Source organism: Fusarium oxysporum, chromosome 6 (assembly GCF_000149955.1).
Source record: "Fusarium oxysporum f. sp. lycopersici 4287 chromosome 6, whole genome shotgun sequence".
NCBI lineage: Eukaryota > Fungi > Ascomycota > Sordariomycetes > Hypocreales > Nectriaceae > Fusarium > Fusarium oxysporum.
Genome location: NC_030991.1, coordinates 1,866,914 through 1,885,427, shown reverse-complemented (window position 1 = coordinate 1,885,427; position 18,514 = coordinate 1,866,914). Strand labels below are relative to the sequence as shown.

The following is an 18,514-nucleotide window of genomic DNA, read 5'->3' as shown; positions in this document are numbered from 1 at the left end:
ACAAATGGTAGAAAGGATGAAATTTCTGTATATAAAAGTTCGAAGGACTTGATATAAAGGCTCTCACAAGCGGTCGGTTATCAATTCATAATTAATAACCTCTGTAGCTAGAGTTTTTTTTAGAGTTTTCATCTTCCTTCCTTCTTTTTTTTAAGCTATACAGTGCTAGGATATGTTGACAAGTATATCTAGGGTCTATGTCGCAGACGCTTGATATGCCGGTTGGCTGTAATTACCATTATAGGCATACTGATCGTGATGTCTTTTGGAAGACCTCTTCTCCGGTTATGCGAGCCTTTCTTTATCCTTATTGAATTACTTGGCTCATTTTGTTTTCTTTTACAGAAGCTTCTTCTATTTTACAAGCCGCTTTTATGTCAGGTGCCTTACCTGTCCCTCGTAGGGTCCTAGAAAGCGTCTGTAGGATCCTTACGAGTTGACTCGTTCGTGCTTGATACTTTAGAGACCTGAAACAGCATAATAGTTCTCAGAAGTATGATACGGAGTGTTTTCGTTCGACTACTCTTACGTATCTTATCTGGAATTGAATATATGGTATAATCCACAGAGTTCACGATACAGAACTGAACATATGTACCTCTCGCTGGGAATATCGCGCGCTAATCCTAAATATGCCCTGATTATCTCAGATAATAACATAATGTACCGCCAAAAAATACAAGCCCGCAACCGGGTCATTGAAAGCTTCTGTGTTGAGTGGAGCTGAGCTCTAGACTAATAGAAGCTCAAGGAACTCATCAATACTCTTCACTGCAGTTTCATACTTGACTTCATGGCTTGAGCCCTCATGTGACGGCAAAACGTCAAGTCTGTTCCAAATCTCAATATCCAACATCCAGTCATCGAGACTATTTTTCTATTCTCTCTGTTCAAAGTCTTCGTTATAGAATCGGGCAGGCAAAAAGGCAGTGCTCAGTAACGGCTAGAAGCCTGGGGTACTGATAAGTCGTATGTGGCTGTCCATCGATGGTGATAGGCTGGGTAGCCACGGTTCTCATGCGGCCTTTTGTTAGTAGTATCAGTCTCATTAACGCGGAGAGGCACGCGGGCTACAAAAACTGTTATTGGATGTCATCACCGACGGCAATTGATGTAGTAGTAGTAGTAGGAGGAGGAGGAGGAGGGGTGAGAGGCTGAGACTGAGTGACTTAAATTTCACCTATCGAGTAGTGCCTCTGCGACTGGTGCAAAATCTTTTCAATCACCTTCTTCGCCAGCTTGTCTATATTCTGAACATCAAACCCCTTCCTAAATTCGATATTGTCCCAAAGGACATCTCTCCGCTTACTATCTTGCAGAAAATATTGGTCTTTATTCACAAAATAAAGATAGACGTTCCTACTAGGATCACCTGAAGACGACGAACGGCTTGAATTCTTCAGAGTCCCAACCCAACATCGCTCGTTCTTCAGCTGCAGTCGACGCCCGCGCTGTTTGTCTGTAGCGTGCTCTAAGCGAGTAGGTGGTGCCTCTGTCACAAACTTAGCTTTTCTTTCTCAAATTGGGTACTTGGACGCTCACGACGTCGGCGGCGAGCCACCTTCCTCGAGGGTTTAGCAGTGGATCCAGGCATATATTCGAAAAACGTATTATGAGGGCCAAATTCAAGCAGCTGCCGCGAAAATGGTGGAGTAATGCGGGGTTTCTCAGCAGTGGAATAATCCACCACTTGGCAGGTCTACGGCGGGCGCGCCCCTTACGTAATAGGATTGTCGGATTATGATTGGCAGTTACGAAAAGAACTCTACCCCTGTCGTTGAAGGGAACTCTACCTCCTGTGAGGTGGGCCACCAAAAAGAACTCTAGTACGGAGTAGGGTTCCTCAAGTTATGGTGCAGTAGAGCGACGAGAATTGTGCAGAAGCGGTATAGTGATGGGGTCACGTGGAATATTTTGAGTGTATTGTCGCGATGCCAGTATATTGGGTTCTTGGCAATAAGTACAATATGAGTCATGTTCCTATTGGGTAATACAAAAATATTGCGAAGGGGCTCAATTTCCAATATCATATTGTTTATATTAACAGCACTGGTGGGGACTTCCAGGAACAGAAAGGCACTTCGTGAGCAGATGTAATGTCCATTTTTGGCTGTAAAATTCACCTGTAAGCCATTTTTCGGCCCCATAATACGCGTACCTCTCAAGTACTGCTAGTCAGAGCACTAGTCCTAAGATGGAATGGCCCGTTACAGTGCGGAGAGGCTTATCGTTACCTTTGGCTTGACGCTCAGCTAGTGTATAAAAGGCCAAACTGGGGTAGACATAGTAGGTACTGTATCCCTCAACGTACTGTGTGGTGACGCTTTTTAGATTGTGAATGTGTGTGAAAGAGGAAGCTGCCAGTGCTCGACACTATCCGCTGTCTCCAAATATGCAAGCAGTCCACGCAACTATACGATTCGCGAATCACGTCGCGAACCGCAAACCACCATCTACGAAGCCGCAAACTGACCGACATCACGAATTGCATTGTGATAGCATTTGAGCATTTTGAGCAGCATTTTTTTAATCATTGAGAACACGTAAATCACGACGCGACGCACCTCTTTGACCCTGCGCGACAGTTTCGGCCCCTCCACCACCGACCGTACCGCACCGCACCGACAACTTTCCCGGCATCACGACCCCGGGAATCTAAAATCACATCGTCAACGGTCCCGAATGCGCCACCCATGACGACTCCGGTGACGACTCGGCGGCCGCTTCAAGTAATTAGCATAAGCAACGAGCACGGGCGACGGTTGAGCAAGCGTCTCGCTGCAGCGGCGGCGACAGATTATGAGCTCGACGATGACTTCGCATTTGTGCGAAAATCGAAGAGAATTAAGACGGACAAGACAGACGAACCGAAGACGGAAGCAGTGCCAGAGCCAAAGGCGGAGCCAGTGAAGTCGTCTGCAAAGGGACGACCTGCGGCGAAGCAACATGCTGCTAAGGCACCGACGACTAATGGAACGATTGTGGAGGAGGGGCCGCCCGAAAAAGAAACAAACACGACGACAAAGCCCCCGACGAGGAAGAGTAGCAGACGAAAAGCGAGTGTTGAAGCATCAGATGCGCAAGAAATCAAGGTCCCCAAGAGACCATCAACCAGGAGGAGCACGCGACGATCTGGGGAAGCACAGGAGGAAGAAGGCCCTCAACCAGCACCAGCGTCCATACCAGAACCCGAGCCTGAATCCCAACTAGAAACAGTACCTGAAGCAGCGCCAGCTTCCCCAGTCAGTGGAGCGCCTAAGAAACGCGAATCCCGCGCAAAACCTACTAGACCGCCTCCGGACTGGGATAAATCGCCGCAACGCGAACCGCCTGTGCAGTCGACCACAATTGCTCTGCCTATGAGCGATACGCCCATCATTAACAGAAACAAAGAGATGCGAAAGAAGGGGGGCAATAGCAACAGGCGGAGCAGTTTGGGTAACCGTGGAAGAAGGGCGAGCTCTCTGATCGAGAGCGGCCAAACAGCAATACCCCACCGGGAGGTCAACCCGGCGGATTTTTACAAACACATTGAAGCCGAAGGCTTGACAGAGCCTCGGCGTATGAAACAACTGTTGACCTGGTGTGGCGAGCGCGCTCTGGCAGCGAAGCCTCCTCATAGCACACCGAATTCTAATGCTATTCTTGGTGCTCGTGCTATTCAAGATCAACTGCTAAAAGACTTTGCGGCTCGATCTGACTTCTCAGACTGGTTTAGTCGAGAGGATGACGGGCCAAATGTGCCTGTAGTGTTGAGGCCCAACCCCAGAAACATGGAGTTGGACGAGAAACTGGCCCAACTGGAAATCAACATCAAAAGATTACAAGATGAGAAGAAGGTATGGCAAGCAATACGAAAACCACCGCCTGGCCAACCGCCTCTCTTCTCCGGAGGCGAGACTGGGCCTATTGTTCTACCAGACTTTGATCTTTTAGATCCATATGAAGGCAAGATCAGAGGATTCCTGGCCGACGAGACAGCATCATTCGACGCTGTTCGGTCTCAGACAGAACCAAGGTTGCGGATTATTCAGTCGTCACTCGAGTTTCAGGTCGACCAACTTGCCGACAACGTTCACAAGCTCGAGCAGCGGGTTCTGGTTGCGGGCAAAGAAGCGGATAAGGTCCTTAGTGTTAGCGCCCTACGACTTCGACAACGTGAGGAGCAGGAGAAGGCGAGCGCAGGAACAAGGGACATACCAGTCATCGAGGTTCTAAGAAGCCTAGGGAATATTCTACCTGAAGGAGGCGGGTGAGGGAGCAAAATCTTGGATTTGGAACGATCGGGCTTGATACCCTCTGTTTTTCTTCATTACCCCTTTTTTCAGCCTATGACATGGATGACGAGACGAGATAAGACCAGGTTATGTGCCTTTTTCTCCCTCCAATTAAAAAATAAAAATAAAAATAAAAAACCGACCGATTGATTCGCACTTGACCCTCGACCGGGGAGACTCGATACTTCTTGAATACTTTTGTTATCCTTTTTTTATAACTTTTGAAAGTCCTGGTAACCGCTTAGTGGATGTCTGGTGTTGCGAACCCCGTATCAGACGTCATTATCGTCATGGGACATGAGCCGGATGCGTCGGGCGGGGGATATCATCGTCCCCAGCGAAAGATGGCCAGGACGACGAAGATGTTGGAGATGCAGCAGCAAAATGGCGATATGGATTGGCAGGAAGAAGGTGGGACTAGCGAGGGAGTTCTAGGACAAAACCGAGCTCGGAAGCAGACTGCCCCTAAGTCATCCGGGGGCGTGGTCGAGGCAGTCCAGAGCTTGAAGCAACTCCTGGGGCAGGACTTCAACATGAAAACCGAAGCGATGAAGGCTGAGTTTCAGCTCGAGTTCACTAAACTCAGAGATCGTATGGCCGAGGAAGTCACCAGGACCACGGCTCAGACGGCACAAGAATTATCGCAAGTCCAAGACCAGCTTATCCAGGCTTGTGGCGAGCTGGAGCAGACTCGACTACAGTTAAACATGCTGAACAAGACTGAAACACAACGGTCGTCGGTTCAATCGTATGCAGACGCAGCCAGGATGACACCCACCAGCATGTCCAGCCAATCTCCATCTGCGGCCCGATCGGCAACTCCGGAACCGGTGTTCTGCACAGTGGATAAGTCCAGAGTTCCTGAAGACCACATTGGAGACGCTACACCGACGATTATCCACAAGACAGTTGAGCAGGACATGTCCTTCGAGACCAATTATATCCTATCAAAGTTGATAGCATGAATCGTACGACCGTTTTTGACCAGGAATTTAATGTTCTCCCCGGAGCAATGGAAACCTTGAGCCATGAGAATGGAGTGCAGATTGCCAAAGTGGCCTGGCTGAGCCGAAAGGTCAACCCTAAGACATATGGATCCATGGTGGTGTACCTCACTAAAAACAACGATGCCAAGAGACTACTACAGGAACACTACTTTCTCGTCGCAGGTGAATCGACATATACGAGTGTATTCGAGCAGATCACTGGACCGGAACAATGCTATAACTGCCAAGGGCTCGGTCACAAAGCATTCTCGTGCAGCAAGAATCGAGTATGTGCAAGATGCGCCGCCGAGAGCCACCATCACAGTAAGTGCCAGGCACAGATACCCAAGTGCGCTCTCTGCAGCGGTCCGCATGAGTCATTCAGTAGAAATTGCCTAAAACTTCACCCCAGGTGGCATGAGTAGGCAGTGTTGCTAATAATATAAACAATACGATATTGCCAATATGGATCCCCTCGCAATATTATTGTATTGTCAAGGGATGTATATTGTATTACCCAATATGAACATGGCTCATATTGTATTTATTGCCAAGATCCCAATATATTGGCAGTGTGACAATACACCCAATATATTCCACGTGACCCCATCACTAAACCGCTTCTGCACAAGTCTCATCGCCAAGTCGACTGAAATTGACGACTCTTCTCGTTGTGGCCATTTTACAAAAGGGAGGCGCTATTGAGGTATGGCGGTAAGTCTGTCTCCGCTCGACAGTAACAAAGATAATGGGCAGAGGTGACGATGGGTCGGCAGGGAAGGTTTAGCCAAACATGGTTAGTACCAATTGTACCTCCCCTGATGCGGGGAAACAACGCGTGGCTGCATTTTAGCCAATAAAATGCCAAGTATCCCTGTCGTTGGTATAGGGCAAGACCTGTCCGCGACTGTCAAAAGGCAATTTCACCCCAGGACTAACATCCCAATATAAGTAATATATTGCCAATATGGACATCCTCATATTATATTGTTGCAATATCAAAATCTTCATATCATATTGTTACAATATGAGAAAGTCCATACCATATGGGTTATATTGCAATATACTACTTTATTGCCATATTATTAGCAACACTGTGAGTAGGTCCCTCCAGGTGATTCAACTGAATGTGAGAAAGCAGGATACGGTACACGACAGCCTCATGAACGATAAGCAACTTCAGGATTACGCAGCAATAGCGATCCAACCGAAGCATGGGTTTTTTTCTTCTTTCTTTTCTTTTTTTTTTCTTTTTCTTATCAGTAGTGGGTGCGCAATTTTATTTGGGCACCTAGGTGCCTATATATTGGCCGCCACACCCAACCCATGCCATGTAACTCGTGGCTGATTGTGGCGCACTTACCCTGTTAACGCGTTGCAGGTGAACGCGTTCACGCGTAACTTGCCATCAGCATCTGCAGTAACGCAGCAGTGAAACCACTTCAACAAAGCTCAACGCGCTGAATCACCGGAATATCAATTGCAACTGGCAGCGTTTTTGTTTCATTGCCTCTGTTTTGCGCGATACGATGTTTTTGACCTTATTTGGACTCGTCACATACGCCGACTGACCAGATCCCTACGACTTTTTGGCTTTACATTTGAGAACTCGAGACAGTATGGCTGCTGCTACACGTTCCAAGCATCATGGTACGGCTCATCTCCAGGAGCCAGCTGAGAGTAAAGCTTCTCCAATCGCTGGCAAAGTGCAGTCGCCGCCTAAGGGAGGCGCGACTCAGAAGATCGGTCCCGACTTGGAAAAAGACGTTGCGATTGACAAATTCATTGGCCACCGTGTTGACACCAAAAACTCCACCGTAGACATCCAAGTCAAGTGGCAAGACGGGGAAACCACCTGGGAGTCAGAGTGGAGTCTTCAAGAAAAGGTGCCTGTGCTTGTCTTCAAGTACTGGGAAAAGCTGGACGGCCGCAAGGCTGCCACCAACCTTGATACCTATCACGTCTTCAAGATCTTAAAGCGAGCCTCACCCTCGGACAAGTCCGGAAACTCCCAACACATGTATCAAGTACAGTGGGTTGGCTACCGTCCAGCCGAATCGACTTGGGAGCACGAGTCCAAGCTGCGCACGATTACGCCCGATATGTTGGACAAGTTTGAGACTAAGCAGTTGGCTAAGGGTGCTTCAGAGAAGCGCAAGAGCATGCGTGGGCCTGGACGACCTCGAAAGAAGTCACGAGTGAAGGACTAGATGGTGATAGATGGCGTGTGTATATGTAGATAACACAAGCATAGGAGATGAACAACCATCGATAATGATCTTTCTTGTATTTGACTTGATACCATAACGTGTTCTTGAATCAGTTTTTGCGTGCTCCTTTTTGGCAAGGATGGGAGCAACTGAATTCAATTCAACGTAAGGCAATTCACATCAACATTTTGTCAAGGAGCCAATAGAATATGTGTATTTTAGCTCACCCCCTGGCCTAATCTACATATCCTAATGGCTCTTCGACAAAATGTTGATGTGGGTTGACTTACGTTGAATTGAATTCAGTTGCTCCCGTCCTTGATCAAGACACCAGCTGTAGCTTGCTTTTAGATATCCTGAAGGCAGGCCCATTGCTCTATACTGGCGGTTATCTAGTGAGATTCCCGGTGGCTTGGCCTCATACCAATCATCTCTTTGCATGACGATCTCTGGTGGGTTGCTCCTGGGATCATCGTACCTCAGACGCGTCCAATTTCCTGTGCTCTACTCAAGAAATCTATATACCGTGATTCCAGGGGGGAATCAGCATTTAGAATTTCCAGACCACAGCACGAACTTCTGGTCTCGTATAGCTTAATTGGGTTCCTGTATGCCTGAATAACTTGAAAATACATTTTTTAGTCTCAAATCTGCCTTGCTGTTGTATTACGAGGGTTGGAATGAACGACCTTAAGGGCGGTCGGAGAATGAATAGAAGGCCGTTGAGCGTTACATTTCCCTATTTTGGACTAGAAAGCCTTTGGTAAGAGCGTTACATTTTCCTTATCAGGTTAGCCCGTTCTCACGGCCCAAAAATCTCAACGTGTCATGTGAAATCAGCAAATTTCACTAGCAACACAAAGCAACAATGGAGTTCCGATTCGTGGACGAACATGACCCCCTTGCGCTGCGTCGACGTCGCCTGCAAGCGCAACGCACCCAGAGATGCCGGCAGCGGCAAAAAGCTTGAGAGATTGATGCAAATAGGTGACAAAAGAATTCATGTGAATGGCGACCAGCATTTCTGACACCCCAGGGCGATCCACTCTCGAGGTCATACCCGGTATACGGACAAACAATTCTTCCTTCGAAATTGTGTCTCTCGGCACCAGCCATCTTAATTCCCTTCCCTTCTATCTCCGCACCCAACACGACGCTAGTTCTTCAACTCTTCACGATGTCTTCCTCCATCCTCACAACATCCTCCTCCCATCAACTCATTCTTCAAAAAAGCACCCGCGTCCAAAAAGAGGCAGTAACTCGCGCTACAGACCGTCATAAAATTCCGACTTGCACCCATCAAACGAGCGCGTCAAGCCTCCTTTGCTGGAACAACCGGGGACTGTAGAAGGGATCTGCCTGGTTCTCGCAGTTCGCTGGAGGCTTTGCGGATCGCCTGTCGTCGAAGCTGTTCCTCCTTTTGGACACGGGCTTGGTCCGGTAAGTTCCCTCTGGTGGACGTACTAATCGTAGAAATGTCGTCTTCAACGTGCCTGAAAGAACCGTCGCTCGATTTACATCATACTACGAAAGCTGTCGTGAGGTGGCGGGAGGATGATACGATGCAATTCTTGACGAAGCCGGATCCGAGATCGAGCGCTGTTACCTTTAATACGAGGTTTAATGGGGAGGCTGCTTTTTTTGAGCTGGGTGTGCCTGTTAAGCTCAAGGGGTTGGATATTGTTACGAAGGCCATGGTTCGAGTTTGTGCTTCGTCTATCGTTTCTCTTGAGGTTGTTAAGAACCCGACTGTTCCCACAACAATAGGGGAGGCGTTCAAGTCTACCACTCTTAGTCTCGACTTTACGTTGGTGTCCTCCTACCATCATTGTCCACACCGCTGCTGTCGAGCCGTTATCTGCATCTAAAAAATCCTCCGGAGTAGTCCTCGACGCTATTCGTGATCTATCCAAGGCCACCGCCCTCTCCATTTACATCGAAGCTCGCGACGCGCCCCCCAAGCTACAACACATCAGCGATGCGGCCAGTCAAGGTCTCTTCAAGTCCTGCAGCACCCGATACCACATCGCCAGTTTGTACGGCGGCATTGGAGGCAAACTCATCGAGCCCTCAGGCGACACAGCCGCACCACCATCATACGATGAAACCACATCCCGCCCACCGCCTCCGCCTCCCCCGATCGAATTTCCCAGCAAAAAGCGTCCACGCCAAGATACCGAAACCGAACGCGACGATATCACCCTTCTCTAGGCCGAACTCCGAGCTATGAAGGAAGTGCAAAGCCGAGTCGAAGCCTTGGAGACCGAGAACGAGAAGCTGAAACAGCAAAACAAGGAACTGGTCGAAGGCATGGATAAGCTCCAAGAGCGATACGACGCGCTGGAACATCGTTTTGCGGCGCTTGATTCGAAGAATGAGGAGTTTGCCGATACGTATGACTGCTCGTTCTCAGAATTGCGTGAAGACATGGACAGGCTTGAGGGGGTCGTTGATTTTGTCCAAGAGGGGCAGGTTCGTGAAGAGTCGCTTGAGGTGATTAAGAATGTTGTTGTCAAGGAGATTATGACGCGGCTGGCGAACGGGTGAGCCCCGTTGCCGTCGTTTCTGAACTCATCATTCACCTCAGGCTGTAGGACAAGTTTGTCGAGGCTCTTGATCCCCACGACAGCGGTGCCTGACTTTGACCGCCAATTGAGGGACACCATCGACCGTGTCAAAGACGTAACAGCCATTGCACACGCGTCGCTTCAGCCGTCGCTGACGGACCCCAAGATGAGCGACTCATCGCTTCACCCCCAGCACCATTCACTTCAATCAGTCTCATCGCCCTGATCGCCATCGGCATCGTCTCCCAACCCGTCGTCGTCTTGCCCAAGTCGACCGTCCGATCAATCAGCGCTTTCGGTGTCAACCAACAGTCAGCGCTCATCATCGCTTCACTAAAGCCGAACCTTGACTTCAGGAAGGGACTCACTCGGTGATGACGTGAAGCTAAGTTACACTGGCTGGCTGGCTGGGTATATTGCCTTGCTATATTATCGGTCATTTAGTGATTGCATTCTTAACAATGCCATTGTCGGCATTACAAACACAAGGGCTCAACGTACCTCCCCTAGTCCTACATTCCAAAATCAATTGTTGCACAATTAATTTAATCTGTCCCACTTTACAGGGGTTGACACTCCAGTAGGCAAATGCGACTTAGGTCTTCAAGGCCGCCACCAATTTTTTGGCCAAGTTGAATTCTAATCTATACTTCGCTGGTCTAAAGAGCATTAGAAGCGAAGTTTTATTCTATTTGAGTCAATATTGCTGTCGCGGCATGTCATGGTATGTTGCGATAGAGTGACGCTCGATCAAGCGTTACGTTTCCTATATAGAAGAAGGTATTTATAAATTCGCTTTTATAAGATATTTAATCCTGAACCTATTTCTTTTTTATTTCCCTTATCTCTTATATTTTAGTAAGATTTTAAGAATACGATTATTTTTATTATATTATGTTGAACGGATCGCGGGCGCCTTGATGCCCCTAATTGTATATGTATTATGGAACCGTAGTCCCTCCCCATCCTCAGAGAGGAATGAATGAATGAATGAATTTATTCCGCCCGGGAGGATACGCCTCATAGGGCCCACAACGTTGTATCTCGTTACACTGTTATTCCCCCCATTTTACCCCTTACAACCTCAACCTCACCAGTCCTTACATCCTGCCACTTTCCCCAGCCTCGCTTGTCCCTGCGACAGGCCTGCTTGAAGGCCAACTTCTCCAAGTGTTCAGCATCCTATCTTCAGCAGCTGAAGCATGGTCTGTCAACTTGAGGCTGTTTGTTGTTAGTAATCAGCTGTGATGTTAATATTAGTGGTCATTAGTTTTCTCCTTCTCAAACTCCTTCCTGGCTCAATCTTCCTGTCGCCATCGCAAATTTGACTGTCGCTCGCACCGCCTCCAGGTTAGGTCTCCACTTTGCTCCGTCTAACGCCGACTTTCCACCTAGAAAGAAGGAAAGGTTGCCCATCATGTTTTGTCCTACTCGACGCATGGCTTCACGCTCTGCTTCCCATCTTGTGCATCGGAACAGAAAATGCTCCATTGTCTCTGGTACACATCCACATTCACACCTGTCCGACTCTGCGGCCCCGATCTTGTTGAGGTAGCTGTTGATCTTTGCCATTCCCGTGCGGAGCTGCGAGAGCACTCCGGCTTCTCGTCTCTTGCAAATGTCGTATAGTGTTTGCGTATGTTTGCCTGGTAGGGCCCGATCTATCCGTTTGGAGTAGTTGCCTACATTGTTGGGTAGTTTCCGTTGCTGATGCAGCTGCGACACTGCCAGCCTGAGCCGCGTGGAGCGGGCCTGGTACGGTAGCGATTGCGGCGTGCATCCCGCTCTGGTAGCCTTCTTGGCTTGTCTCTTTGCTTCACGACTCATGCTGAGGTCATCGTCTCTGGATGGTACCCAGATCATCTTGACTCTATTGTTTCCCTTTCTCAGTCGCTCGATGTGCTCGTAGATCTGACGTATGGAGGTCTGGCCTGATTGCTGTTGCGGTCGGGCAATCGCCTTGAGTGACGACTGGCTACTTGACAGCACCGTAAGCTCTCGACATTGTAGACCATCCGGCATGCATCGCAATGCCATCGCTATCGCCTCCAGTTCGGCGGTGTACGGGTTCTGATCGTCTCGTGACCCGAGCGTGGCCGAGTACCTGGCCACCATCCTGTCTGTTTGACCAGGCGATCTTTGGGCCACGATGCCGCCCATACCCACTAGACCTCCCCTGTCGGAAGCACTGGTCGCGATGGCAATGTCGTTGACGTTCTTTGCAGCTATTTTTGCCGCTTCACGATCGGCCTCGCGTACAAGCGGCACCCGGTTGTACCACGGTGGTACCGCATAGGCCTCAATCGTTTCCATCCGCTCCGTTCCGCTGCCTTCATACGCAAGCGCCAGCTTCTTCAACGGTGACATGTATCTTCGACTCGCCGACACCTTGAGGGCTGCTAGCGGGTGCGTCTTTGGCACCGTCTTGATGTTGATGTACATCCGCATGCCTGCTTGAGCATGTCGCTCGCATACCGTCTGTATGTTGGCTTCTGCCTCCATCACTGCTGTCGCGACTGTCCGGAAAGCACCCGTGATGGCTCGTGCTCCTATCTTCTGAGCCCTGTTGAACCAGCTCAGTGCTCTTTCGTTTCGTGCATGCGACCACACGACCGAAGCGTAGTCCATCGCCGGAGCGACGGTCGCCGTAAACAGCTGCCTAGCCGTGCGTGGAGATAGCATCCTCAGACTTCTCAGGCACATGGCCGCCGTGAGACCTCTGGTGGCCGCTTCAGCCATGTGTTTCTTGAATCTTAGTCCTGCATCCATGATGACGCCCAGAATTTTGGCCTTCCGCTTCGGCTTGATCACATCTCCCTTGATCGTGAACGGTATGCGGCTGGTACGGTCGATGACGCGGGTAAAGTGCACGATGGTCGTCTTGTCGCACTCAAATGTCGCTCCGCTGCGTCTTTCCCAGTCCAGTGCACGGTCGATGATGGCCTGAATGCCCTCTCTGTTGTCTTCGGCCGTCGGACCTGTGACCCAGGCTGAGTAGTCGTCGACAAACGCAATCGAGCCTCCGTTCGAGTCTATCCTGCTCTGCACTAAGTCTGCATTGAAGAACAGGAACAGTATCGGCGATAGTGGTGACCCTTGTGGGAGGCCAGCTTGTGGCAGTTCCCGTAGCGCTGATGTGTAGCCATTCACCGTGATGGTAGCCGTGCGGTATGAGCAGAAGGCATCGATCCACCTGATCAGCCCCTTGGGTATACCACGCGCCTCGAGTCTCTGCAGCAACCTGTCCTTGAACACGCCGTTGTAAGCTCCTTTGACGTCGAAGCTAACGAGACTGACCACTTTGCGATTGCGCCATGCTTTGTAGACCTGTTCCTGGAAGAGCAGTAGAGCCTGCTCTGCCGATCGCCTCTTTCTCGCACCAAAGTGATTGGTGGGTAAGAGTCCGTACGTCTCGGCGGCGTGCGATATACGGTCCGCCACTACTGTTTCCAGGATCTTGCCCAGCGTCGATAGAAGCGAGATCGGTCTCCATGCCTTGGCTATCTTATAGTCGCCTTTGTTCGGTTTCTTGAGTGGGATGATTTTGGCCGTCCTCCACTGGCTAGGCAATCGCCCTGTATCCAGTGATGTCCGAAACAGATGCAGGACCCGTTCCTTCACCACCGGCCACAGCTGCTTCCATACCATGGCTGGCAGTCCGTCTTGACCGGGCGCCTTCCACGCCTTGGCTTCCATCACCTTCTCCTCCACCTCCTCCATCGTGAGGTTCGGCATGGCCACTTCTCTGCGCCGTGGTCGCGGGCCTTCTTCTTCTATGTCTGTTGGCAGCGGCGGGAAGAAGACGTTGAGCAGTTCCTCCGCCTGTTCGACTTTGTCCTGCGTCGTTGTTCCATCAGTTCTCTTCAGCGGAGGCACCTTATCACCGTTCGCATCATGTCCGGGTTTGAGGTACTTGGCGGCTTGCCAGATGTTGGTCCCATCGGCGAGAAAGTCGTCCCAGTGCGTCTTCTTCTGTCTTTTCATAGCATCATGGTACTCTTTACCCGTTTCTTTGGCTCGATCTTCCAGGCTGTCAATCCGTTGACCGGCCCGACGCCGGGCCCTTGCCAGGTTCCTCCAGAACGTGTACGTCCTACGAAGCTTGGTGAGATCTGTTGTCCACCATCTCTTTGCGTACGGTGATGGCTTCGCACGTGGGACTAGATCGTGGATCGCATCGAGGACCACATCCATCAACCTGTCTGTGACTGGACATCACCATCCCACGGAAGTGGTGAGAGCTTTTCCTTCACCCTTTCCCTGATTGCGTTCCACGGTGCATTTTTGAACAACAAACCTTGGTTCCGCTGTTCTCTCGGGCATCGCGAGATCAAACTCTGCCTGGATAGCCCTGTGATCTGATCCATGCTCGGTCGGATAGATGCCGCAGTGTACCATCTCGTCTGCCAGCTCGGCTGATGCGAGCGTCAAGTCGATCGTGCTCTCACCACCCGGTCCTTCCCACGTCTTCGTTCCTCGTGGGAGAAGACTGAGTAGACCATGCTCATCCATGAGGTCGATGATCGGCCCCGCCTCACCTTGTCTCCTACCCGGTCACATCGTCGCCTCCCCAGAGCTGATCGTGCCGGTTAAAGTCGCCGGCTAGGATGACGTCCGTCCTCTTTCCCGTGCTGTTACGGAAGCTCCCGATGATCGCATGTAGTTGCCTCATGGCAGTACGTAGGGCCTCCTCATCTTTCCCTGCCACGTATACCGATACCACCAAGACCTCCCGGTCGGGCCACCGAAGTATCGCCCCCGTGAGGTCAGCCGATGGTATCGGCACTTGTTCCGCCTCTAGGTCGCTCCGTATCCAGAGCATGCTGCGTATCGGCCACTGCATGTCGTGTCTCTTTGTAGGTATATACTTGATCCAGTTCCTGTGACTGTTTGGTGTCGTCACCACCGATCCTTCAATATTCAAGGCGTACGGCTCAGCGACTGCCAGCACCGCATAGTCCTGCAAGTCTCTGTCGTTCATCATGCTCAGCTGCACCACATCCTTCTTGTGCACGTTGAGCTGGAAGATTCGCAGGTCAGTGCCCATCAGTGATGTGTAGTTGTCGCACCCGACAGTTTTGACTGAACGACTCGTGTGGTCCTCCGCATGGAACACACTTTGGTTCGACCGCTTGGCAGTCTCGATGGCGATGTCCCGTCTCCGCACACTTGCCGCATCGTTGTGTTTTACTGCAGGCAAAGGCTTTATGGCCAGTCTCCCAGCAGTTGTAGCATTGGTCGGGGCCTTGGCGTCGCTCAAAGACATTAGTGCTGGCCGACTCTCCGGCGAGGTGGAAGTATCTCTCGTCAAGAAGTCGTCGCGCATCGCTCGCCTTGGTGACATAGATCACCATCGAGCCGTACATCTTCCCGTTCTCCTTATTGCTGAGCCAGTGCATCTTGGCTATCGTCACTACATTCTCTTTTCCTAGAGCTTCGGCTGCACCAGGCAGAATATTGCCAGATGAATCTAGAACCGCCGTCCTGTTTGCACCGTCGACCTTGACCGGGTATAGCTGGTTTCTGAGAACCCTCACGCCCTTCACCATCGTCCTCTCTGCCGCCTCCCTGACAAGCTGCAGCTCCGCCTCGTCTCGGCACACTACCTTGATGCGATCTTCGTTCCTTACATCCTTCACCACGGCTGCGCATCGCCAGTTCGGTTGGCCGCCTTCCCTCGCCCGCACCTTTTCTTCGATAGCTTGACGCACTTCTCCTACTTGCGCCTTACCTCTGTCCTCCTCGCTGACCCGTGATGTGTCAATAGCAGGGTTCAAATCCATACCACGAAATCCACATATGGATCCATAATGTGGATCCATATCCATTCCATTCCATTCCACGTGGGCTTCAGCATTTCCATATCCACGCCACGAAGCCCCTTCCACATGTTCCACATGTGGAAATCGTGGAATATTTTAGGTGGGGTTCGAAAATACCTTGATTTCCTTGTGAAATCCCGCATATCCTAAGTACTTTCTATCACCCACAACAACACAACATCGATTTGCCACCCCATTTTCCTCCGTACACAATGAGTCCATTCTGGGGGCTTCACTGTTACTCGCGTTACTACCCCAAATCGAAATGGCCACTCCCCATCCTACCAAGTCAACCACATCCGTTCCAGAACGAACAGAAGAGGACAATCAACGGCTCTTTCAGCTCTACAAAAGCTGGATCTTGACGGAGAGAGACGGCAAGGCGCGTCTATAGGTATATCGGTTCGGCTACGAATATCCAGCATAACAAGAAACAGGAACGTCGGTGGGTGTGTTGCCTTTGCGTCAAGCAACGGCGGATTTTAATGGACCAATGACAAAAACATTGACGTCACCGAGGGCGGGCGGGACCCATTAATTACCATTGTTGGACGAAGTAGGTTTCCATTCCACGAATTCCACAATATGGATCCATTTCCATAATGGATCCATTTCCACCCATTCCACATCGAAATTATTAGTCAGCATCCATATCCACGCCATATTCACAAATGTGTCGTGGAGTGTCGTGGATTTGAACCCTGGTCAATAGTACAGAACAAGGTGTCCGTGAATGAGGATGGGGTAGTGCGCATGGACGAAAGAGTGCGGACGTTACTTGGCTGGCTTGTGGGTGGGGTACGGGCTACGTCCGCATACGATGGCTGCGGGCTCGTCTGAGCACCGCTCGAAATGCTGCCGGCTATCGTTTTCAGCTGTTCTTTCATTTGGCTGATCTCCTCTTTCGCCTGCTGCATCTCCTCTCTTGCCTGCTTCAGTTCCTCCTTCGCTTGCCTTATCTCTTCTGCCGCTTGACCTTGTACTATGCCTACTTCTTTCATGACTTGCAATCGCATCTGCTCAAAGTTCCGCGCTGTTTGTTCCCGAATGATCTTCAATTGCTCGGTTGTTTGCTCACGCGTTGTTCTAATCTGTTCGCTCGTTTGCTCTCGCATCACCCTCAGCTGCCTGGTAGACTGCTCATGCAGGCGCCTGAGCTCATCTACGTTCCTCGACTCCTCGACCGCCTGCGTCTTGACCGCCTGAACTTCCTGCTGAAGCTGTCGAACCATCTCTAGCTGCTCACCCATCATCTGTGTTGTCATCCGCTGATTGCCCATCAACGCGTCCCAGAGTCTCTCGAGCATCTTCTTCTGCTCGTCCATGATCGGGAGGTGCTTCCCTTTAAACAAAAAATCCGTGAGCATAAGCCCGGATATGGTAAAGCTCGTGTCAGCGCTGCCCTCAAATCAAACAAATCAAATCCGAGGTCATATTTGAGATATTTGATAACTCTCAAGACTGGATTTGTTGTTTGAAATATTTATTCAAATATTTCAAATATTTCAAATCTGGCTCTCTATGCTTCCATGCTAACATCTCCAATCTCCCATTGGACCTCCTCCCCCCACCTATTGTCGCCCCTAGCTTCACCGCACCATGTCTGACCCAGTTCTTAAGGCATTGTAACTTCTCCAGCGTTTCCGTCGTCATCGAAAGCCTCTGCGTCGTCAGCGTTAGCTTGGCTAGGCTGAACGACCTCTCGCAATCAGTCGCCATCGCCGGTATCGCGAGTATATCGAGAGCCAATTGGCTGATCATCGGGAATTGTCCCTGGTGAGCCATCCACCACTCGATTGGATCCTCAGTCTCTTGCGGCTCTAGCCGCAGATACCGCTCAAGCTCGCTCCCCATCACCGTGGTCTTCGCTGTCCTGCTTTTAATCCATTGCTTGAACACGCTAACTTCAGTTGTCGTCCTTGGTACGCTTAAGGATGTCGATGTGTCCATGATCATCTTCTGCTGCTCATCCACCGGCCGGTTGCAGTGGTACCAACGGTCCAAGTAGTCAGACAGTCCAATTTTGGCATCCCTCACCCACACAAGCTGCTCTTCCGACGCCCAGTTCACCTCCAGATAGTTCATGCCGAGTGATGGGTGGAGGATGATGGATGCAGCGAACAACGGTGAGTCTCCAAGCTTGGTGTAGTACTCGTTTAGTTTCTGCCAGGCAGTCATGATGGACAGTCTTAAATAGTGTCGGTGATCCTTTCCCATGTCATCGATTCCTAATGATCCTGATGGCTTGCCTGATCCATCATCGCATTGTCTCGAGCCACGATCTGACAAGGGGCCTTGCCTGGACTTTCGCGGATGGATATCCGTCTCGCAATCCCTAAATCGAGCAGGAAGCTGCCGGTTACGGGCGAAACTCCCGAGACTTACGACGCCGAATCGGATGTATTCCCTCCTCTCGGCCGCAGCGAGGATGACCTACGACACTGGAGAAAGAAAGGGGCGGTGGTGTCTCTCTACCATGATACCAAATTCTTCAGATCTTCCCCTCAGAGTTGTGAGCTCTTCAAAAGGATCTCACGCGAGAACGACGAAGGACAAGAATACCTCTAGACGAGTGAGTCGACGTCAGAGCTAGAGCTCGTAATGTATAACGATACGAGATGGAACTCGACTTATCTTATGATCTCTCTAGCG

At 50.4% G+C, this 18,514-nt stretch overlaps 5 protein-coding genes across 5 annotated transcripts; 4 read left to right on the top strand and 1 right to left on the bottom strand.

Annotated features, from left to right (window-relative positions):
* Positions 1-2,693: 2,693 nt before the first annotated feature.
* Positions 2,694-4,256, top strand: FOXG_07285 (uncharacterized protein; the record flags this gene model as incomplete). Its single annotated transcript, XM_018385891.1, has 1 exon — positions 2,694-4,256. One exon carries the CDS (start codon positions 2,694-2,696, stop codon positions 4,254-4,256), a length of 1,563 nt encoding a protein of 520 aa, XP_018244650.1.
* Positions 4,257-4,567: 311 nt separating this feature from the next.
* On the top strand, positions 4,568-5,242 carry FOXG_07284 (uncharacterized protein; the record flags this gene model as incomplete). The annotated part of the gene is made up of 1 exon (XM_018385890.1): positions 4,568-5,242. The coding sequence occupies one exon, from the start codon at positions 4,568-4,570 to the stop codon at positions 5,240-5,242; it is 675 nt and encodes a 224-aa protein (XP_018244649.1).
* Positions 5,243-6,882: 1,640 nt separating this feature from the next.
* On the top strand, positions 6,883-7,473 carry FOXG_07283 (uncharacterized protein; the record flags this gene model as incomplete). The annotated part of the gene is made up of 1 exon (XM_018385889.1): positions 6,883-7,473. The coding sequence occupies one exon, from the start codon at positions 6,883-6,885 to the stop codon at positions 7,471-7,473; it is 591 nt and encodes a 196-aa protein (XP_018244648.1).
* A 1,475-nt stretch (positions 7,474-8,948) lies between these two features.
* Positions 8,949-10,415, top strand: FOXG_07282 (uncharacterized protein; the record flags this gene model as incomplete). Its single annotated transcript, XM_018385888.1, has 4 exons — positions 8,949-9,303; positions 9,359-9,634; positions 9,698-10,016; positions 10,154-10,415. 4 exons carry the CDS (start codon positions 8,949-8,951, stop codon positions 10,413-10,415), a joined length of 1,212 nt encoding a protein of 403 aa, XP_018244647.1.
* A 4,171-nt stretch (positions 10,416-14,586) lies between these two features.
* On the bottom strand, positions 14,587-15,823 carry FOXG_19730 (uncharacterized protein; the record flags this gene model as incomplete). The annotated part of the gene is made up of 2 exons (XM_018399995.1): positions 14,587-15,060; positions 15,110-15,823. The coding sequence occupies 2 exons, from the start codon at positions 15,821-15,823 to the stop codon at positions 14,587-14,589; spliced, it is 1,188 nt and encodes a 395-aa protein (XP_018244646.1).
* Positions 15,824-18,514: the final 2,691 nt, after the last annotated feature.